This window comes from Acromyrmex echinatior, chromosome 6, assembly GCF_024713525.1.
Source record: "Acromyrmex echinatior isolate Ae372 chromosome 6, ASM2471352v2, whole genome shotgun sequence".
Taxonomy (NCBI): Eukaryota; Metazoa; Arthropoda; class Insecta; order Hymenoptera; family Formicidae; genus Acromyrmex; species Acromyrmex echinatior.
Window position 1 is genome coordinate 3,188,557 of NC_141857.1, and position 24,973 is coordinate 3,213,529.

The 24,973-nt window shown below is 36.2% G+C and overlaps 2 protein-coding genes across 2 annotated transcripts in view; one reads left to right on the forward strand and one right to left on the reverse strand.

Moving 5' to 3' along the window:
- The window catches only part of LOC105145410 (lachesin), a 58,716-nt gene extending 42,572 nt beyond the window's left edge, over positions 1 to 16,144 (reverse strand). The window contains exons 1-2 of the mRNA XM_011054913.2: positions 13,043 to 16,144; positions 5,923 to 6,056 (exon numbers count right to left, since the gene is read on the reverse strand). Coding sequence (XP_011053215.1) covers positions 5,923 to 6,055 — 133 coding nt within the window. The 5' untranslated portion in view covers position 6,056; positions 13,043 to 16,144. The remainder of the gene's footprint in view (positions 1 to 5,922; positions 6,057 to 13,042) is intronic.
- Positions 1 to 24,973, forward strand: part of pygo (pygopus family PHD finger) — a 91,555-nt gene that overhangs the window by 20,151 nt on the left and 46,431 nt on the right. The gene's annotated exons all lie outside the window — the stretch shown is intronic.

A 24,973-nucleotide genomic window follows, 5' to 3' on the forward strand; every position in this document is an offset into this window, starting at 1 on the left:
TATACGAGTGCCTGTATATTCGCAATTGCGATCCCGGAAATGTTCCGGCACTGATGTATACCTATATAATCGCAAATGTAATTGGTTCTATACATGGTCCAACGTCCTTAACGTTACACATTACGTCGAAGCTTCCTCGGCGTTAACAGCAGTGCTCAGATGCGAACGGCTGCATGGCCTCGAGACGATGGTCGAAGCTGTACAAGATGTGTTGTGTAAACGCAGTTAACTACGGTAACGAAACACGTTTTGTCCGCTATACTGTGGACACGCGTATATGTGTGTGTGTATATATATATATATATATATATATATATATATATAAAATATAGTGTACTAACATCTACAGAAGGTATCCCCGTGGAATACTGTCGGGGAATGGTGCCCATGTTGCACCTGTGACGCCAAATGCGAAACTTTAATCTCGCATCTTAATCGTACTTCTGACAATCAAAGTAGTATTTCTGAAATTTTACCACGCGATTACTACTTGCTATGAATGTAGAGCCTGTTAGGTTTAATATTTTAATCGTCGGAAATAATTGGGGATTATTTTCAATGTCTGGCTGAAAGCACGATTAATTATGCATCTGTATTCATGAGTCGCCGTTGAGTTGTTTGCAATCGTATTTGACAAATATCCATTTTGCAAATTGCTATTTGAAGATTCCATTGTTATTTTACATTCGTAATAATCCCTATGTGTACTTTGAATAATCAATGATTCGTCCAAAGAATAATTAATCGATTGCCTTCATATTTGTGACCTCGTTTTAAATTTATATTTTTCTCCACACATTTATGTAAAATGTATTTATCTATGTGTCGGAATGAGTTAAAGCAGTGAAAGCTCTTAGAGCTCTGTTTCTACCCTGCCCACACAATGTATCCGTATTATGAACTATCTGGAATGACGCATCACAGCGCGAATAGGCAGACGTATTGCGACGTCACGTATTACGCAGATAGACACGTACGAGTATATTACACTGAGAATCTGACATCACGCGCGTACCGTGGCATTTGACAGATAAGATTGTTGCACTATCCAAATGATAGCAGCAGCATATACAACTTGCATTACATCATCTCTTAATCATACACGAATGAAATCAACACATTCGGTATATCGATTGTTTCTATCCTTCATATCATCGCACGTCACGTTATATTTTCTGAAATGAATGAATATTGACACAAAACTATATGATTAATTTCTAGAGAACTTATAATTTATCAGGGAAAGTGATTTATTGTTGATTTTTTTAAAGAAATTATATGTCCTGAAAATAGATATATATTTTTTAAATATGAGATATAATAATTGTTATTATTATTAATTAATATGTGAAAATGAATATGGGATATTGTATGCCGCAGGCATTTTTAATTGAAGTACTAATTAATAGCTTGGAAAATTATTGTGGTACAAGGAATAATTAAATAATTCAATGTTTTTAATTTTAATTATTTATTTAGCATGATAGAGTTTTTAATATTTGCTCTATTAGTACTAGAATAAAGATGGAATATGTTACGGACGGAAAACGTTTCTTTAAAAGCGACTCAACTAAAAAAATTAAGTTATTCAGAATAGAAGAAAAATTTCTTCAACTTAAAAAAAAATTGTTTAATTTAACAGAAAATTATTAACTAATCAAATAATATTGACAAAAAAAATATACTCTTAAAAACATCGACAATGTTATTTTTATTATTTTTGTTTCATAATCCTTAAGAGCTATGACGATTTTTATATCATACAAATTATAACAAATTCAGAATAATTCATGGAAAGTAATATAATTTGAAATATTACCAATAGTTTATATTTAGTATATTTACTTTGAGCTATCAGCTAAATTCAAATTGAAACATTTTTTTCTTGAAACTTTGATCATCAAAACTGTTTTAACTCTAAATGTTGTTTCTAGAAAATTCTCTTTTTTATTTACAAAAACGACACAACTCAAAATGTGTTACTCTTATATATTATAATCTTTTTGAAAATCTTAAGAATGACACAAGTGCTATTTGGACGGAAATTAGTTTACTTTTTATGATTAACAGAGTAATCTTTACCTAATTCATTCATGATAATAATTCGAAAATCACATTTTTTAAATTGTGTCACTTTTAAAATAATGGAACGAAAACAATCTTCGTAAAGATCACATTCTTTCAACAAGTGTTTTTAAACTATCTTTTGTATATACGAGTATACTTTGTACCGAGTTTATTTCTTTGAGTTTATTTCTTTGAATTTTTGGATTAACGGATTTTTTATATCAATGGATGAATATTCGCGATATTTACACATGATTATTGACGCGATGAAGCCATTAGTGAATCTCATTTGCAGATATTTTACATTTAAAAATATGAAACTTCACTTGTTCTGTACAAGATCAAAGGATTGCTCTTAACAAATTTCGCTTTAGTGCGCATTTTGTTCTCATCTTTTTTCATAATACTCCAGTTTCAACTCGATCGGTTATCGGCTATCGAATGTTCAACGGAAACGCTGTCAGTTGTCTGAAGATGTTAGATAAGTAGGTGAAGTTAAATAAAGAAAACGGCAGATATATATATATGTAAAAGGCCATTTATTATGCATACGTTTTCTTTTTAAACATTTAACCGAAATATGTAGAAAAACTAAAAAAATTTAGACTACGAGAGAATTCAAAATATTCAACGGTCTATAATTTCAATATTCGAATGATATATCTTATCTTGGAAATTGAAACAATTTATCTGAAAAATTTAATTTCACGCCATACTTTCTGCAATTTCAAAAATTTGCATATGTATATTGTAGACGTATAGCTCATAGTTGCAATTGAAATGCGCTTGTTGGGAATGGATATATAAAATATAAATAAAAAGAAAATCAGGAAGGAGAGAGGAGAAAGAAGAAAAAGAGAATGTATTGTATAAACGACCTGTCTGTTCCTGGCGTGCATCAAGCCTCAGGCGCGTTTGCTGACACTTAATTGGCCAATCCTTCCGCATGCATACGTCATGTTTTCGCGTGCCCTGCCGTGATCCCGTCTATTCTATATCGTGCGCATAAGATTCGTAAAAGGATGACTTGCAGTGGTCCGCCTGTCCATACACTGGCGCCTAAGTGGTAAACTTGTAAGTGGCGAAATAAAGTTGGGCGGGGGTTCCGCGTGCGCGCGCGCGCGCACACGCTACCGTGTCTGTGACAGTTTAATTAATATCTTTCATCCTCAAAGGAAAAACTTGGCGAACTAACCGGCATGGACCCAGTTGCAATGCCGGGCCGGACTGGAACCACTTCAACTTCGGACGCAACGACGACGTCGTCGACAATCCCCCGCCAACCAGGACTCTATTCTTCTTTCGCTCTCGTTTACGTCTCTTGTCTCGCGACTACTCTGATAAACTTCTATATACCTTTCTTTCTTTTTCCTTTATGTTATGGACGTTTTTGCGCTTTATCACTACCAAACTGTAAGATACGCGCGACTGAGTATTTTCGCGTGATAAAATTTTGCTCGCAAGAAATATATTAATCATAGAGATAGAGAATGGAGATATATTTTAATTATATTTGCAATATATTGAAGAATGCAATGGATATTTTTTATATTGTATTAATTATAATATTTTCATACAGTATTATTAAATAATACTCTGTAAAAGTAAATCAGTGTATTACTGACTTCAATGCTATAATCACTTATAACTGATGTAATCATCAGCAAATATTTACTATTTTTCAGTAATAATACATTGATTTACTTTTAGAGGTGATGATTTTCTGCAGATTCAATCTGTAGAAATCATAACTTCTAAAAATGAATCAATGTATTATTACTGAAAAAAACAGTATAAAATATTCACTGATATAGTTATAAGTGTAGCACTGAAGTCAGTAATAATACACTGATTCATTTTTACAGAGTCTTATTTTTACGTGGAATATAAAATGTTTGCATATAATGTAAATGTGTACGTCTGTATGTGGCTGCACGTATCTTTTTACAATTTTTAATATAATATCGATAGTTAAAAAAAAATATTATATTTTGCCGTTTTGACGCACGTACATTTTCTGACCGCGTATCTCTGAATGTACCGACGATTAACTTTATAAAATATCACGAGAGTGATAATGCGCTCCGGGCTGTAGAAACAGCGAAAGAGGGAAAAAATGAAGGTGATCTGACGAGTTTGTAAGCCGCGCTTTCTGAACAATCCGTGAAAATAAACGTGCGTGAAATCTGTATGCATCGAGTTTACTCTGCAAACTCACTGCACTGCCATGCCCAATGCCATTATACTCTTCGAAATATTTTACGAGCTTTAATAATCCATGTGACACGTATATTTTCTCATTAAATTAAAAAGTTTAAGCTGCTAATTACGGTTTTCATGAATTATTCAGGAGATCATTGCACGATCAAAAATGAAACGAGAAATCCTTTGATGAATTTGTCAAAAGCTGATTGTACTGTCCGGTTGTTAGCAAATACGAAAAACGAAACTGCATTTCACGTTATATTTGTAGTAATACATGAAAGTATTTTCTCTCTAATTGTTGACATTTATTGCGTAACAATTTCATTGAGAGCTTTGAAAAACATTTAATAAGTAGTAAATTTTTTTCGTCTACTGCTACTATAAAAATTAAATTACTCTCGATTTCCTGTTTGTTTAAACGAAAGTCTGCTTTAAACTGTTTAAGTCACGCTTTCGTGTGTCGGAATGAAATTTGCGTGAGGAAATTTTTCTCCTTTTCTTCGCCGAACATTATCAGGCTTTATGATAAAGGTAGACAACGTATCGCCGGTGCAACACCGTATAAATCTACCCACGTATAGATAATATTTCACAATGCATTATTCAGATTTTTCACAAAGCTTTATATGCTCCGCGGGGAAACCCTTCATACGTCGCGGAGTGGATACCGGCTTGTGTAGCAAACACGTGACGTTATGACATCTATTTACCACTTGGTACGCAACGAGAAGTGATTTTATTCCGATTATTGTCGGTCAAATATTACGATGCGATCATCGACACGAGAGAAACACGCGATCTTATCAAATAATTGAAAAATCGTCTGACGTACTTTAAAGAAGATATAACGTGATCAAATTGACGATTCCTAAGAAATGAAATTAGAAAGAGAAAGAGAGAGAGAGAGAGAGGATTCGCACGTTTAAATTAAATGTTGAGGAAATAAGCTCCTTTTTTCCTTACATCTCTTAAAAGCTTGACATACTTATATAAAATTATCACAATGAAGTATCTTATTTTACGTGAATTAAATTTTAATATAACGATCGTAAAAGAAGTAATAAATGTTTAAAAAAATTCGAAATTATCTGTTATTGAAAATTTAATTAATCGAACAGTATGGCAGTTGTCTCAATGTAATTTTAGCGAACGAATAAATATTAATTTATCAAACATTAAATTTAAGTCGAAATACATTTTGTTTTTAAATAAATCTATATATGTAAATGAAACATTTGTTAAAGCAATAATAACGTTTTATTTTCTTCCTTTACATACCAAATTAATTTCCATTAGCATATTACGTTAAACAACGAAGGAAAATTTCTATTCGCGTGAAATACAAATTTATACAGGATACAATCCCGTATAAAGAATAGTCTTGCAAATTCTGTTGTATGTTAAGTTGAAAGATATTCGAGGGTAGAACTCTCCGAACATTTACCAATGTTTATTGGAGGGAACCAAGAATAAAAGATACTTGAAGTGACGAGTGTCTTTTATTTTCCCGACGGTAATACGGGATGTTTGCTCGCTCGCATTCCTCGGCACGTGCCATTAACGCCAACGAGAATTTTCGCGCGACGCGGTGAAGCAAGAAAAAGAAAAAACCAGTCGGCAATATGCAGATGAGTATATACGGGTATGTACCTGATAGCGTCGGATTCGTCGCGGACGAGGAGCCGTCTTGGCGCATGGCGTCACTGGTAATTGCCGTTCCGCCGAGATTGGTGCTGTAGTCTTCGAGAAGTACGCAGCACAATAATAGCCGTGCCACCCTCATTCTGAAAGAACGAAAGAAAAGCTGAACGATAATAACAAACCCACGTTCTTTGTCAACTCACGTTTTCCGTCTCTCTCTCTCCCTCTCCCCCCCCTCTCTCTCTTTCACTCTACATCTTAAATTTCACACTACAAAAAGATACGAGGAAATTTCCCGACATTTATTGCCTTTGGATTTTTCCGATTAATCCGCGATAATTGTTGTGAGGTGTAATGTATATGACGCGAGATATTTTGATTAATACTCTAACTGTACAATAATTAATTAATTAATTAATTAATCATACAAAGTGAATCGCAACCGAATAACGATAATAGCATACTCGCGAAATGTTTGCAAATTATTCCAAAATGTTTGAATGTATTAATATAAGCAATGGTTATTTAAAGACGTATTAAAATGCACAATGTTTTATATCACACATACACGTTATGTTTTTGAAACATTGGAACTTTAATTACGATTATTAGAGTTCAATTTATCAGCAGTGAATGATATAGAATTGTTTCCAAAATTATTGAGAAGAAGCTGCTAGAGAAGCTTTCATATTTTCACGTATAGCTTGGAAAATATTTTGTCCGCTACTATATTGATTTGCACGTCAAAAAGCCAATTTTGGAAAAGCAAAACATTTTATTGATGATGATACTTGAAAAAGCCCAGTTTTGAAAATCTCACTGAAATGGATACCTCTCGCGTGTTTCACTATGTCTCACAGTGTCGCTATGTCTTTTTATTTCTATATGTTGAAGTTTATAATATATTAAAACTGTAATTTTTCGCGAATTCATTTTAAACAGAATGTGTAAATAAATGAATAATATAAAAAATGTAATTTATATTATAAAATTAATATTAAGGGATTAATTTTAATATAATCTTAATATTTATTAATTATTATTATTAGTTTTATTTAATAATTATTTAATATATTTAATAATTATTAATTTCAGATACAGAATTTCTTCCCTATCCATATATTTTTTAATAAAATCTCTCAGGAAAATATTAACCTTAGAATCATAAATTATCGTAAACTTCACGACGTACGATGATTTAGCTATTAGGAAAAATGAAAATATAATATTAATGATCAACAGTTTCACTGTATCGTGATATAACAACAAAAAAGGAAGAAAGAGAGTTGTCAGAGACAAAAATAATTTGTAGATTAAAAGTATGAGACGATTTATAACGAACTACACAACGTATAAAACTAAAAACTATACACTAAACTGTGAAGTAAAGAGGGATAAACGGCTCACTTAATCGGCCGTGCCTATCGCGAGAAAACGAAGCTTTCCGGGAGTGAGGCCACCCCTACACAGCCACCCTCGAACCGCCGAAGGCGGTGGGCGAACCAGTTAACGTGTTGTGAGAACTTTCCTCTTGTTCACGTCGAGCCGTATCCTTTTTCTTCCTTTCGTATCTCTTTTGATTTTTTTTTTTTTTTTTTCGTCGTTTTCGAACGCTTCTCCTTGTCTTCTCTCTCGATCGATACATTTGTCAAGCAACGTATAAACGCCACTAAGTTCACGGCAATTCCACGATAATGTACGAGGAGAATCGACCGTCAAAGTGTTTTGCCGGACTTGGGTCGTACATCCTGGGACGCTCGTTGGTCGTCGCCCTTCGGGGAAACACGCGCAGGACAACTATCCTTTACGTTATCTCGTAAATAACTATCACGGTCGTTTAGTGGCGGAGATTTCAGTCCGCATACGATGTGGAATTTAGCTCTCCTCTTCGCCACTCTTATATATATGCCGCACTTATACGTTTAGTAACTACTTATTCTTATTTACGATAGGAATCATCAAATGAAAGCCCCTCTCGGTTTTGTCTTGCATTGACAACGTTCTCATTATTCCTCTTTCACGGAGACTATCCTTTTTTTCTCTTATTCACCAACACTTCACCGTTCTTCTCTTGGCATGCCAATGTCAGATTATGAGCTCTTTGTCCCATCACGCTTACGTGTGATCGATGGACTTTGCGGGCCGGGACGAAGGGGAAGATTTACCGACGAAAGCGCCGTGATTTTTTGAAAGATTGAGGTCAAGAGGAGAGATATATCCGAGATATTATATCCCTCTGATTACTTTTGTCACTTTTGTATCTCGCGAAAATACTCTCATTTTTTAGTATCACCACGGGGTATTCCCGTCATCGCCACCGTCGCCTCCTCCAGCTCTTAATTTCGGTCTCACTTCCCGACTGATACTCTCTTCCTCGGGGTTCTTTTACCTCTCGGGGTCTTTAGAAGCAGCTTCTCCTCTTGCAATTTTATCTGATGGAAGCCAAGGGAAAAATCCGGTGCCAAGCTGTTGAGCTCGAGTTTAGCTCTTCGACCGAGCGAAAATATCCCTGGCGTTCGGTTATCTGCACGTAAAAAAAAAAAAAAAATTATTTCGGATCGAGATTTTATTTCCATCTCCGACTTACGATCTCTGTTGCACTTTCTCGCGCTCTTGACTCTAATCCTCGGCGGCACATCGTAAAGTAAAATCTTGACGTATCGATCGCGATCGATCTTCCGTGATAAATTCAGACGTCTTCTTGTACCAGACTTGTTGGAGGCATCTACCTTTTTTGTTCTTTCCTTTTATTTTATGAATCTGACGATACGGAGTACTTTCGCGTTCCATCTGAGGATCGCACATATATCTTCGCGGCATCTCGATTCGATAAGATACGGGGGAGAGAAATCCGGGACCGCGCGCCCCGAAGAGACGCTTGATTTATTCGAGCACAGCGAAAATCTTTTATTCCTCAATTATCGTCGCGTGAAAATATTTTAATCCGTCCCTCGGAGTTTAATTCTCGCTCCATTTCCGCTGCTGTAATTTCCACAGCTCGCTTTCTCTTTGTCTCTCTCTCTCTCTCTCTCTCTCTCTCTCTCTTTTTCTCGTTCTCCCCTCTCCTCTTATTGAAAATATTTTTCCTATCCACCCTTCGGATGCCTCGTGTCTCTTCGATTGGATGCATTATTCTCATACGCCTTTATTGAATTTATTATCCTGGCTCATCATTACTCACTGCATTACCGGAATCGCTTCTATCATTTAATCCCGATTTACTCTCTCTTTCTCTCGTTTGCTTATTCCGTCGTCGTAATATCCGACGCCACCTTACAAAGGTAATTTTCTTATAAGAGGCGCAAAGTAAAAGCGGGCACCTATATAAATCTGATTTTCATTATTACTGCGAGCCACTCACTGCGGAGGGATTGACAACATGGTCTTCTATAAAAAATCTTGCCTGCACAAGTAGAATTCCATAATTCTACGTGGCACTTTACTCTTTTAGACACGTTTATCACGGCACGGGTGTTTATCCGCAAACAATCGCCACAGGAAAGAGTCAGGTGAGTGTTACCGCTAAGCCGGAATACCAATCGGTCCTGCTGTACGGTAGCGTGATAGAAACCGCGTTCGGGAAAATGCTAAAATCCTAGAAACGCTAAACGAAAAACACGAATCCACGGAGATTTATACGCGACCAAATTTTCCTCCCGCGAACGTAAATTCACTCCTCACTGTGGAATAATGACTGTGAAAGTTTCCTGTTCTCGTTTCACTGCGGGAATTTCAGGATTTTCCGAAAAAAGGATTAGTGCAAGCGAGAAGCAACTGAGAAGCTTGGTACATACGTTTCTTCTAAATCTTTTATTCAACACGTTAAAAAAAATAAAATTACAGCTGAAGTGAGTGGAAAAGAGTAAACAGTCATATCGCAGCAGATGTTACTTTTATAAACAAATAGGATGTTCACAAAAAAAATATAATTATTAAATAATGACAAGAATTTTCCTAAAATTTTATTTAAGAATTAAGTTAATAAATTTATTGACAGTTTCAACATATTAACATCTTTATAATATGATGCTTGATGGTAGCATCAAATTATTAAATTGCTTGTCAATTTAATTCGAGATTACTAGAGTAGTTCTAATTGCGTTTATAATCCGGAAAAACAATTCGGCGTGCAGTTCTAAAAGACTACAATATGGTATAGGTATATGCAACTACATATATAGTATATATATTAATAATTCAAAATTGATTTATTTAAAACAATGAAAATCCAGCTTCGACCGTAATAGACATAGTAATTGTGTTTCTCACATATGCAGTTCAAAATAAAGATTCTTAATATTATTTAAGAATTAAGTATACATATTCTGCGATTTCTTGCGATACATGTATATGTATGTGTGTGTGTGTGTGTGTGTGTGTGTAAAATATTTATTCTATTATATTTTTCTAATCATTAATTAGAAATTAATTTAAAACATCGATTCAAATCTATATTCATGGCGTACAATACACACAATAAAATTAGAATATACAACCCTTAGGAAAAAGTGTTTCGATGTACTGATTAACTATTCAGTAATTGATATTTCATTAGTTACTGAATAGTTAATCAGTACATCGAAACACTTTTTCTTAAGCGAAACTTGATACTGTTACGTTTTAACATAATATAATTCAAGTCGAATTTTGTCATATTAATTTATTTTGCTTGGATTATTTTATTTTTGATAAAATTCAAAGAAATAAATTTTTAAGTACCATTAATTCTTCAAAAATAAATTAGCCACAATTTCATTCTCTCATTCGTATAAAATATGTATAGGAAAAACTACCATCACTTTCAGTTTTTCGCTTATATACATTTCTCTTTAGTTTGACTAAATTTTAAAATTTGTGTATGTCGTATTTCCGACGAACAGTTTATCGTTTCGTGTCATGATCAATACCAAGATTGGCAGAATACATAACGATCGTTATAAAATACGTATAAATGAAACACGCGGGAGACGCTAACCTAAAGTGACATTGATCCCTATCGCGCGAATAGAAAATATAAAAAGTGATATACGAAAGAATTTACTGGCGTAGTCAACGAGCTTAAACTGTCGTTTCCTAATAGGCGTTCTCTTCAGCCTGTCTTGTCGATTTCCAGCTCAACGAATTGATCGTGCTGGCCGAAAATCGTATCCAAGCTGAGTTAATCGCGTCTGAAACGACGTTGCGGAAAAACTCCCAAGCGGCCGATCAATTTACCGGGAGACTTTATCTCGACGGCATTCTCAATAATCTTTTTTTCTTATGATAATATACCTCCTCGTCAAATGGGGCAGATTTGATTCCGTCCCGCGCCAAGGAATCTCCGCGATCCCTCATACTGACGACGTTATATCACTCCGAATGATTTATTCCAGCTATCGCCGTCGCACCAAATCGCTCTCTCCCTCTGCTTCTCCTCCATAAATGCGAAGAATAATTCCAGCATATAATACCACGAACGGACATATGTCTGCTTTATGAGTGACCGGCATTGTGCGCAAATGGATTAATTCGGATATCACGCAAATCGTGCATAAACATCATTTCATCTGAATAGAATTGCTTTAAACGTTCTACGACGGTAAATTCGCATAATCACGTCGCTACGCGACATTTAGTTTCTCATGAGGAAACATTAAATTGGAATTTCTATATGAAAGAAATATAGAAATATGTTTAATATTCATGAAAATATTATCTCACAATGGAAACTCTCTGGATAATAGAATTTCCAAAAATACATCGTAATTTCATTATAGGAAATATCTATATTTTATATATATATATCGAAAATCCCAATGTAATGAATTTTATTTGATAAAACGAATTTTAATATTATTTTTACAATCTTTCTCCAAATGTATTATATATTTCTCCTAGCTCCTTTCGATTTATCTAGATAGATGCTATATATTTTTCCTGGCAAGACTGAAGAGATACGAACGAATGCATTTTTAATGTCCACATACGAAGAGTTCGATAATGGATGTATTTTGTGCAATACCCGTGTCATCGTCGAAAACTGATCTCTTAATAAAAATTGTACGATATTCTTAGAAAATGCGGATGGATTCTTTTATGTATTACGCTTCTATATATGTTTAATTGATAAAGAAAATCTATAGTTTTTATTCAGACTTATTTATATTAAATAAGCATAATTTTAATTTGCAAAATAGTTATTAAGATATTTGAATATAATACTTTACGGAGATTAATTTTCCAGAGATTATAAAGGAAAACAAAAATGAAATTTAAAAAAATTGAATTTAAAAAAAAACATAATTTTGTTGTAAATATTAATATTACTGCGAATTACGTATAAAACATTAATATTAATATTTATATGCATATAAAATATTAATTATTCGGAAATATTATTCTAAAATATTTAAGCCAACAATGTTAATTCGAACTTTGTTTTTAAAGTATAAATTCCTCGAAATCATTAGCCATCAGATATATCGGCTTGCAGATATATCTCCTTATAAAACTGTATAGCATTGTAGTATACACGCATCTTTACTTCCATGCACTTTCTTCTTTCTCTGCGTCGTGAAACGAGAAACGCGCTCGGTATGCGATTCATATAACGGAAGAGGGAAAAAAAAAGATTATCTAAGCTGCAGCACCCACGCATAACATGAAATATAGCGCAATAACTCACTACTCGCGTCAAAATGCTCCAAAACATCCTTTTAACAATATCGTTTACGTTAACATCGCAATAACACCGGTTTTAGGCGTCGATTTTTATTTGAGATCCCCGGCTGCCATGTTCAGCGTCGGGGATAACTTATCACGCAAAAAGAACGCAACTGCACTGCAATTGCATCGTGGCGAGCTAACGTGGGCATATCTCTTCCTTCTCTCCGCCTTTTACTTCAGCCTTACACACAAGGTAGACATCGCGTCGTCCGAATTACAAAGACACTCCGCACCCACGTCGACAATGAACTGTTATCTACATGTCAAACTCACTTCAGTCATACTGAAGAAATTCAGAACCTCGAGCGTAACATCACCGCTTAATGGAAGATATTTAAAATTATAAATTAACTTCACTGTCAACTTTGACCGGGGGGGGGGGGGAGGGGGATGGAAACAATTAATAATTTGCGAGGAATATTACCTCGCAAAGAAAGTGTAGCATTATACTGGCAAGAGTATGACACGGCGCGCCATATACGCGCGTATGTTCCTTTTTTCCTCTCTTTCGTCCGCGTACTTTTTCCTTTTTCCTTTTTCGAATAAACCCGCGAATTTTGCACGTTTTCCCGGCGAAGTATCACCCGCACGATCGTAGATTCGCGCGCTAAAACTATCCCTCCGTTAACGGACGCATTCCCGGGCGTCGGGACGCGTGTACTGACTGCGTCGAGCTGGCCGCGCCGTCGAGCGAGTCGAGAGAGCGGCGTCGGGACGCTCGTCGCGACGGGACGCGCTCAACTCGCATGGCGCAGGCCCGCTCGCAGGACTGTACGGTATCGCTTTTCTTCTTTCTCACTGATTCTCCTGGCTCTCTCTAGCCTTTCCCTCTCTCTTCCCCTCTCTCTTCCCCTCTCCCCCCTCTCTCTCTCTCTCTTGTCTCTCCTTATCTCTTTTTCTCTCTCGTTCTATCGTTCGCACCGTTGGATATAATATTCAATTTATTATGTACCTTTGATACATGCGGACCGCCGCGCCGGAAAAATGGGAGGCGCGAATGCACGGCAGCCACGGGCTGCCGGCTCTCCTTCCGGGGAAAAATAAAATGGGGAAAATATGAAAAACGGGAGAATGAAAGAGAGAGAAGTGCGAAAGGACGAGAGGACGAGATTGCGGTGGAGGTGAAACGTGACGGTGAGGAGCAGAGAACGGATGGAATCGGCAGCGTTCCGCTCGAGGGTGAATTGTCGAGATATTGTCGATCGGGCAGCTCGCCCCTCGATAAAGCGTCTCGGTCAAAACGTCCTCCTTTTTGGTGCTCGACCGGCTGACGAGCGGGAAAAAGAGTGCCCGAGACTGAAGTGCCGATCGCTATGTCAAAGACGAGAGAATGAGAAAAAGCACGACGTTGACGAGAACGACGACAACTAAGCGCCAGGGGATCGAACCGAATGCGGTCGTGTGAATTTGTTCGCAAATGTACGTTTTTTCGTTAATTGTTGACGAACGAGCCATCGTTAGTGTTCGGATTTAATCTCAAGGGATAACATGACGACTTTATCGCGATTGATACACCTATCTAGAGTCCCGCAGGGATAACTGATCCGCATAGTCATTTGGGTTTAGCGAATCCATGGAACTGAGCTTAATACATTGCAGATATTCACATATATTTGCACATCATTTGCACCTGACACACACGGTTTGGAGTTTTGAGTAATAGTGCAATAAAGATTTCAGAAAAAGTAGAATTAGATATAACTTGTGTAATTTGAGAATAATAAGAAAATAAGAGTACATAAGTATTACGTAATTAACCCATGTAAATATTATAGATGAAACAAGATAACAAAAATCTCAGCTTTTGTTTACATATTCCATAATTAAACAAAAACAAAATGTCTTGAACTGAAAACGAAAAGAACCGAAAAAATTTCTGTTGTTATTTCATATATAATAATAGTTAATCAATACGATGTCAATATAAAAAAGTAATTTAGAGATTATGTAAAATATAAATAAATTAATTCGACAATTAATATTTATACAAGATTTTTTTATTTAAAATTCTGAAGTATCTTTGAGAACATTAAAGATAGGAAAGGATGAATCGAATCGTAGAAAAAACTGACTTTTAAATGGATGACATAATGTTATATCTGTAATAAACTTTAAGATATGCCATTTCAAGAGTAAGGCAAAAGTAGCTTGCATATCGCGAACTTTTGTTCTATCTTTCATCGTAATGAAAATTTTACTGCAAGTCCGTCGAATCGGAAATTTGTTTAGCGGGAATTAAACGCCGCTATGAAGATATGCCAAATAAGAACCAAGCTAAAAGTAAAGATAATATAATTAGCTATTCGCCCAGCTTATTAAAAGTTGCTTTAAGAAGTTGCCAAGATACGCGAGATACTTACTTTTAATTCATGACAGCTACCGTTCATTGAGAGATTGTTTTCAGTTGAAATTCTTTAAAAAAAGAAATAAACGTTTTATTTTGAGATATTGAATTTATTTTTTCAAGGGTACAGCATATTTTCTAAACAACTTCATATAAAGTTTTGAAATAATTCGTTGCGAGAAAATAATTATTTTTTCTTATTTTAAATCTTATTTTGTTTCTTCCGAGTCTTTTAAATTCTCTATGAAATAATTAATAATGTTTTTTTTAATAATTTTAATAACTTTAAGCCTTACTTATAGACTTTTATGTAAAATGATTAACAGCATAATTAATATTATTCGCGTAAACAACTGTTATTTAATTACGAAGACTTAAATTTCAAAGATTTTATTAGAATCAATTTGGTTTCCAAAATCGTACTTAACATTAATATGAAGTTTATTTTATCAACATTGAAGTACATTCTTAATTTTAATATATTAAAAGATGTAAAGCAACATCTTTGTGTCAAAAATGTAATACTTAACTTTTAAGAACTCTTTCAAACACATTTCAATCCACGTGATGGAAGTAAATTGAAATAGACTCCCGATGATGAAATTATGTCTGCGAATTAGTCGAAAGCCTGGAACGACCGAGTGCTCCTCGGTTAGTGTAGTACAATGCGTCGGGGCCACATGAAAAATCGCGAAAATTTTTTCTAATATCTCGTAACACGAGGCGCGCCGAGGTACAAAGCCGCGCCACTTGCGAGGCGTAAGGCCGAAATTTATGAGAGAAGAACATTCCCGAGGATAGTACCGCGGCCTCCTTCTCGGGCGGCTCCTCAATTATGACAGTGAGAAAAAGTACACATTAAGGGGATTGCCCGGGGGCGGCTGAAGCAAGCACATGCATAGCGCGCTACAAAATTGCCGCTTAAGCTGCAGTGGGCGGTGATAAATGTAGAGAGGTTAGAAGCACGTTTTGACGTGGAAAAAAAGGAAAATAAGAAACGAGAGAGAGAGAGAGAGAGAGAGAGGGGAGGAGGCTCACCGCAAAGCTCGATGTGCTTATTAAAAGAAAGGCGAGTTGATGAAGTGCAAGCCAAGCGTCTCTTCCTCTTCCTCTTCCTCTTCTCTTCCTCTCTCTCTCTCTCTCTCTCTCTCTCTCTCTCTTTCACACTTGCACACACTCTATTTCGCATCTCCTCCCCACGCAGTGGTTATTTCGTGATGAAGGGACGCAACGAGATTAACCGTATTCATTTAGGATGCTCGTTTCCCTCGTCCACTGGAGGCTGAGAATTTTTTAGGTCGTGCTCCTCAATCATAAATCCATTAAAAACCTAACAACCAGCGAGCCACAGCGTGCGCAAATGCATTTGTGAGTGTGCGTCTGTGTGTAGTGGCGCGGTTCGTGTGACAAATGCATTAACTTTTAATAGGGACCCTCTCCGCGGGCGGAAACAATGCTTCGAACTGATTTAACGTCGGCGATAATTGGACGCTCGATATCAGGAGTAACGGCCAACTTTTTCGCCGACTGATTTAATATTAGCGGTGGACGTTTTCGTTCGTCGAAGACGGGGGGGGGGGGGCAGGACGGGAAGGGTACGCTGGTAATTATCGAAAAAACATACTGCAACCTCAGCCTCAATCTGACCGAGAGTAATGGCTCGTTACTTCGGAAACGACGCTTCGGAAGCCCCGCGCGAGACCTGGAAGCACGAACGATGCGGGTTGCGTCGTTATGCAACGACGATTCACTCTTCTGTACTTGACAAGGACGGAGATTTAAGTCCAAAGAGCAATTTTTTAGCTAGAAGTCTGCCAATTGTAGAGGCATGCTTTCAACGTAAATTAATAAGACGTGGATAAATTTGATTGATATTTTTTTTATTTAGATTGAAATTGATAAAGTAATGTAAAAGTTCCTTCTTTATTTAGATAGGTTTGAAAAAGATATATTTTTTTTTTTTTTACTATTTTATTTAAGAACACTTTCAATTAAATTTAAACATTGTTCCGCAATTTGTACAACTTTGTTTTGTATCTTGTACAACTCGTTATTGATTGGAACAATATAAATATGTTAAGATTAATATAAATTCCCGTTTATTCTCTTTTGCATTTGAAATACAGAAACACGGCATGTAATTATCTACCTTTGCGAGGATGTTTTGCAAATTGCCAATACGTTAATGGATAACGCAAATAAAGGGAAGCGAAGTTCCCCGTTCTTTTATTATTATTTATCAAGGAAATGCTTCGAAGAACGTGAATGAAGATATTGAATCGTATGAATAAACTGCAGAGCAAGTGCTTGAACCTTTATTCATCGAAAGAAATGCATGGAGAAATGCGAATGAGGATATTGGAGCATATGCTTATTTCCCCAAAGCAAAGTTTCTCTATCTCTATAAGAATAAAGAAATTTTAGAACATATAGATATGATTGGAAAGACATTTTTGCGCTTTTGCGAAATGAATCCTGTAACAATATATAACTTCTACATATAATATAATCTAAATATGGTATGTTAAATCGAACAATACATATTTATGCATATAAAATTTATTATAACGTGATACATGTACTGTAATTTGTAAATCGCGTGGTCCAGATTAATGGTATTTGTTGCGGTAGCAATGACGGATATTTACAAGCGCATTGTTCAAGAATCGCGAGCGTTAGTACCGGACAAAGGAATTTTCCACAAATGTACCGCGTCTTTTTTCATTTTGATCCATGATCTAGGATTTGCAGGTGACATGCGTATTCAAAACGTATATGTATTAGTAAAGTTGATTGTCCGTTTTCAGCGCAGAGACGACAGTACGCATCGAGCCCCCATGCTTCGCAGATGAACTTTTGTTGAAAGTCCAATAGAGAGCTGGTGAAATAGTGTAACGTTAAGCACGAATATACTGGACTATTGTACGGTATAACGCGGAGTTATTTAATATTATATTATTCATAAAAAAAAAATATCGATAATTCGTTTTACACATCGTGTATCCATACTGTTACTAATAATACCAATGTTGAATCTAATTTGTTTGCTTTGAATCGACGCTCTGTTAAAATGAGTGCAGAGGAAATCGATAATACTATAATACTATCCCTTCTCAAACAATAGCAAAGAATTATTTGCAGGGAATACAGGATGTGCCTTTGCTTTGTATTCTTGTTTTAAACTAAATGCTCTTTTGTTCTCACCCTGATTTAATTACTACGGTCAACGAATAAATTCTCGCTAACACGCATTAATAATTAACAAATACAGTTACAGATATTATTACAGTTATTTCGCTGACCGTCAATAGTTTTAACGCAAAACGCTTCGAACATTCTACGCGTTTTATTAAAAATATTCAGAATTCGTTTTCGCGCGATTGGAAAAAAAATCAAGCCAACTGGAAGGTTTAGAGTTTATTGTGTCCGCTAACCAGCCAATTAATAACACAATTAATAAAATAACATGTGAGTGCGATCACCAAAGTTGCAAATATATTACAATTATAATTAATTTTGATTGAAATTTAAATTAAACTATCATTTTAATTTTTTCACTCGTAATTTTTCTCTCTCCGTTGAAAGCAATTATAAAATTGGGAGCTACATAGCTTAAAATTCTTTTTTACTTACTTAATAAAACAATGAGATATATTTAATAATAACGCGATGATAATAATGGAAATAAAGCTAAGATACTTTATAACTTAAAGTGTTTCCTTTAAATATTTGAAAATTTTATATATAAACAGTATTACTTTTCTTTTCTCGTTAAAAGAATGAACAGGGTAGAATAAATTAATAAAATAATGTAATAATGTACGGAGGAAGAGATCTAATGAAAATTTGCGAGAGGAGAGAATGGATAAGAAGAGAATAAGAATAACGAAAGATAAAATTGTATTAGAGGGAAGGTATAGAAGTTGAGGATAAATAACAGAAAATGGGCAATTGGGACACTTTTTGGAATTTATTTTATCAGATTGTTATGATCACGATCTTTAAGTACATTGGAAGCAATACGGAGTTCTCTACCATTGAGTAAAGTGATTGTAACTGTATATGTAGCTGCGATTACGTATCTAATACTAGGTACAATATTATCGACTGCAATATATCGAAAATTGTATTATATCCGGATCGGAATTATATCGAGTTACTACTGCTACTGAGAAACTTAGGAAATAATGGTCTTCAGAAATGTTCGAATAGTGATAAAGCAGCATGTATAACTGAAAGGTCGGAGGTTGCTTGCAAACTTCATTATAAAGCTGCGCACGATGTAAAACGATAGCAACTAGATGTCTTCTTTTGTAACTTTGTTTAAGGAGCATAATATCCCAACGGACTTTGCGATCTGTAACTGTAAAAAGCTTGCAGCAGTAAAATGCTTTAACCTACTTTATAAACGCTAATTAAGTCCGAAACGTATTATGTTCCTAATGAAAATTGAAAACAGTAAGGAAGGATTGTCTTTTTGCGGTGTTTCTAACTTTCTTTTTGTTTTGCTCTTTTCACGACTCGTTAATGTCCCATCCTTTTTTTTTTTCATCGCACGACTCGTGACTATTAAAAATATATATTATCTAAATCGCGGAAGCTCGCGTTTGATATTTACAGTGTAAATATGCGAAGAAAATTATTCGTTATTACGATATGCCGAATTAATTTCGATACTACATGGGCGCTATCATGGGCTGCTCGTTGCTCAAGTACGTTCACTGGAACTCAATAACAACGTCTGTTCGATCACGTTTGAAAAATAAAACGTGCGTGCGGAAGTGCCAGCTCGTATAGCACAGTCCGAAAATATTTTCCCGGACCCTCTGCATAAATCTGGGAGTGATTTATCTACTGCGTTTAATATCGGATTTCGTCGCGTCCGCTCGCCGTCGACTTTCCAGCCAGCCCGCAATAGATGTGATACTGTGAAAAGCACATCGATGACTTTCTGATGATATTTCGACACGTCGGCACCGATATGCACTTTAATATTAGAAATGCATATTGACATTTAAAATTCGACACCAGGGTGAGCGAATATTCTTTACTTTCTAAATTTGAATCACTGATTATATTTAATGATATATACTGGGTACCGAAATTTTATAAAAAATAAAGAAAATTTGAGCATTATATAATTAAAATACCGATTTGCACGAAATATCGATAATGCCAATCTTCGTAATCAGTATTATATACATTGAATTCAGACACTAAAAGTTAGCTAAATTGAGGATTTCATGTTTTGTTCGCTTATTATATCAGGATTGATGCCAGTGATTATAATAATACTCACCGATTTAAATTTAGAGAATATAAATCATAATTAGAATATTCTCTCAAATTAATTAAATAACTTCTCTCTCCAAAATTTCTTCTAGAGAAAGAAATTGTTTAGAGTTGTTAAACATTTTCTTTATCTAGAGAGAGAGAAGTTATTCAGTTAAGTAACATTCTTGCTTCTTTGGTACACACGAGTGATACTACTTTTAATTTTTATCTGCAAACAGTTATCTGCGCACCGCGGTCTGTATTCTTGGCGTATGTTTAAATTGCATACAACTCTTGTGTACACACACACACACACACACATACCCACACACACGCATATATACATGCATGTAAGTCGGATCTGTCGTTCGCGAAATTCTTGGGCAGAGGAAAGGAAGGATTGTGCACGCGCCGTTCCTCTCGCGAGCCCATCCGGAAAATGCGTTTACCTTTTCGCGCAACCTACTAATGCCGCCAAAATTCTACACACACGTACATTCGCGCGTTTCCAGAAAGTATGAATGCATACGTATACACACAGACGTGTACGTTCGTAGTATATATTTCATAAAATACGTGACTTCGCGTATTTTCGCCAGCTTATCTTCAACCGCACACGTCGCGTACACGTACAGACGTTCACAGCCACAGTTCTATCTCTCCGGGCCGGAAAGTCTTAAGATAAAAGTTAATCCACCACGTTTACATTGGACTTGTGCTTCTCCATACGCTCCAATTGTGTTCTTGATTATTGATAATATTAGAAGGTACATTTTATATGGTAATTTCTTTCCTTTGTTTTAATTAAGAATAATATATATTAAATCGCCAAATGAAGTGAACAAGCGTGAATAATTTGCTTCAGTAGGTATGAATGCCGCTAATATTACCGTTCGTAATTTTTTAAAATTGTATTTAAGACGGTCTTGAATATAAGATCTGACTATGCTGACCTAATAGAATTTTTTCTTATACACTTTATTCGTAGTCTGTTCTTATTTTAAGACCGTCTTAAATAATGTTTTAAGATACTAATGCAGCTCTCTGGTCGGTAATCATAGTTCTTAGTAATATCTTGAGATGCTAATGTGACCTTCTGATTGGTTCGTAACATCTCAAAACTGAACTTAAGACGATCTTGAAATAAGTATCGACTACGAATATCGGTCTTAGATCGATATTCGTAGCTGATTTTTGTATTTAAGAGCAGTATTCGTAGTCCGATAGTCGGATCTAATATTTGGAACCGTCTTAAGTACAGTCTTAAAATGTCATGACCCAATCAGAGAGTCGTATTAGTATTAAGGCATTATATATCTTAAATATCATTATATATCATAAATCTTAAGACAATTTTATAGATTTTTTTCTAATTGGTTTAAGCATGATACCTTCGAACTGTATTTAATAATCAAATGATCTTAAAATATAAGAACTATGAAAACCGGCCTTAATGCGTCTGTTCTCTTTGTCATAGAATTTTCGAATAACAGTATACGTGCGCGCGTGAATACGTATAACGTACGAATGATGTGCGCTCGATCATGTACTCACATTCGAGCTGATGTTGCGCGAACGTGTGCATTTATGTGGGCTAGTATGTGTACTGTGTGTAATGCAAGTCGATACGTCGGTGCCCGTATCGTGCACCGCGGCGACGACATGTGCATCGACGTGCATCGGTGGTGCGCGATGAACGACGTTAAATGTACCGGGTGCCGCTCCGAAATTTAGCGGCACGAATAAGCCGCCACGATAAAAAGACAATTCGATCGGGTGAGAGCTCAACGTGCCGCAAGACGATTTCTGGGGAGACTCAGGGTCGTAAAGCAACCAGGACATTTTCGCACTCGCCCATGACGGTTTTACGAGTGATTTCCCAACGATGTACGGTTACCTTAGTAACGGAGATCGGGATTTCGTGGTTTTAAAAGAACGCAGGAATGCACAGAGAGGTAAGATCCGAACGGAATTTTAATCTCCTCGATCGTGTTCTCGTCATCGAGCGATAATGCCATACATTGTGATTTCTTTCACGCAAAATCGCCGAGATATGTTTTTGCCACGTTCAATCGAAATAGGAATTTTTTTTATCGCGCGTAAAATAAAGAAACTCGACAAATTATACTTGGATAGAAATTTATTCTTTAACTAATTAAACAATTTTAGAATTTTATATTCGTAAATCCGATTCTTTTGGACACCCTCTAAGAGAAATATTAACTGTCACAAAATTGGATATTTCCGTTAATTTAATTATATCGGTTTGTTGGTAAAACGAACTACAGACGAATTTTCATCGCAATATATAAATGGGAAAATCAAATTTCCTTTGGAATATCTATAATTACTGTGATGGTTACCGTTCGTGTTACATGGAGACACAAATAGGTTTTAACCCATTAAAAGTTGTGTGAATATTGATAGAAGGTTATATACTAATATTGTTATTACTTCACTACATATCCATACATTTCATTTTGTGGAATACATAAATGTAGTTGGTTTTGTTGAATTTAATTTAAAAAAATGCCACTTTATTATTCTCCGATTTCTGATAATTGTTGATGTATTATTATCTGTTTTTTTTTTCGTGGAATAAAATATAGCATGGCAACATTATAAAGCAGTTGTGAAAATTTTATACGTAAGGGCTCTTATAGTATTCCATTATTAATTTTTCTAATACGAAAAGTTCGAAACTTTCTCTTTCTTTTCCGGAGGAAGTTTTTAACATCCACTTTATTGCCAGTTTTTTATGAAAAATAAAGTGATACTTTTTTCTTCATTTTATATTTGAACAAATTGAAATGCAAGTAAGCGTCTGAATATTATAATTATGTAAAAATCTGTAATATTTATAAAATGTTGCAAAAAGTTTTGATATTCTTCGTTCAATCAGTTTAAGTAACCATTTTTTGCATAATTATTTTGATGATTCAACAAAATAATTGTCGGATCTGTTAGCTAAATTTTTAAATACTTCAACAAAATCGTCCTTTCTGTGTAATGATACAAAATAGGATATAAGAAAATGAAGAGAACTTCAAAAAATGATTTTGAGACACCGGACTCGTTTTCCTCGACGATCGAGAAGTCGGGAAATTCTCGCGGATGGCGACCAACTCAAATGCGTCAAGTATCGGGCGAGGTGATAATCGGGAAATGCGCGTTGCAGGCTCGAGGAAGATGCGTTCGAACGTGTGCGCGCGTGTGTTGATTTCTAAATGCATCCGTAATCCCGGTGAGAGATCGATGGTTTTAATCAAGAGAGTGTCTCCCCCGCCCGGTGCTTCGTCGCCCGTTCTCGCGAGGTAACCCTCTCCTCCTTCATTTTTTAAATAAAAAAAATAATGCGGGGGCGTGTCGTGGTTCGGCGGCGGAAAGGGGAAGCCAAACGGGAGAGAAGGAGAAAAATACTCGCGCGCAGAGCCGAGTGCCGTTTGTACGGGATTAATATGCGGCGACTTTGCCCCGGGGTCACGTTCGCGTATTTCCACCCGTTGACGCACATCGTCCGCGGCGAGCGAGCGAGCGGAACGGAACCCTTCTAGACCGAGTTCCAGCAAACCCGGTTCTCACCAAACTTCACTTCGCAATAGATTTCCATCCACCCTCACGAATCTTGTTCGGATTGAAGAGGAGGGATTCAAATGCGCGATTTGAATCAGATTAAATTATTGAGATTATCGATTCCAATAGAAATTGCCTACTTGTTTATATAAGTTATTTGCATGTCCTCTCTCTCTCTCGATAGGGAAATTGTACTGTTTAAAAGCTTATACTTAAATTGGATTATGTAATGCATTTCTTTAGTTTATCCTTATCGTCGAGTATTGATGAAGGAATTTATGTTTATAACATCGTTATAGAGAGAGCTTTTCGGGGTGGCTTTCGCGTCTAGATGGAAAGAGGTCGACATTCTCTCGAGATATAGGAATCACTGGCTGGATTTAAATATGCGGATATCACTCAGCCACGTCGGTCTACACTGGGGATTTCGCGGCCTGTATCTCGCAGCCTGTATTTCGTTTATGGTCTCGCATCCGAGAAAATAAGGAAATTGGATCGGTGACTCTTCTCTCTTCCCTGCCGGTCGGAATCACATTCAGATCGGTATATTAATGTGCCGCGTCCGATCAAACGATGCGACGCGTCTCTCTGCGCAAGAATGGGGACCCTTTCCTTTTCTCTCTCTTTTTTTCCCCTCTTCCCCGTTGTCATTTCTTTTTCATCGCTGCTGGGGGGGTGTCGCGTATTTACGTGCTGTTTTACAGCGAAACCGTAAAATTATCGGCGCTCATAACTCTCGTAGATAAAAGGGCTCTATCCTCGCGGTGGAATCTCCGAGCGGGCTTTGGATACGGGCGCGTACGGCAAAGTTATGGGTCCTTCGGGGGTTTTAGCTTGTCACGCTCCCTCCTTACCCCTCTTGCTGGAAACGCGATAATTGTCTCTCGTAATAATTGAATACTTTAATTATTACGTTAATTAATTAAGAAATCTGTCCGACGACGTGCCGCACGGAGAAATCGCGATAGTTTTCTTCCCCTTCCGCTGTCCTGCTCTCTCTCTCTCTCTCTCGATCCCCTCTCCCTCTCTTCGTGACCAAGTAATAACGTCGTTATCATACCTTAACGGCCGTCCGCGAATGAAGCTAACTACGTTAGCCTCTCAATAAGCGGGCTCGCTTTACCGTGAAAGTTCCGACGCCGTAATTGCCGCGCGCGGCTTTAT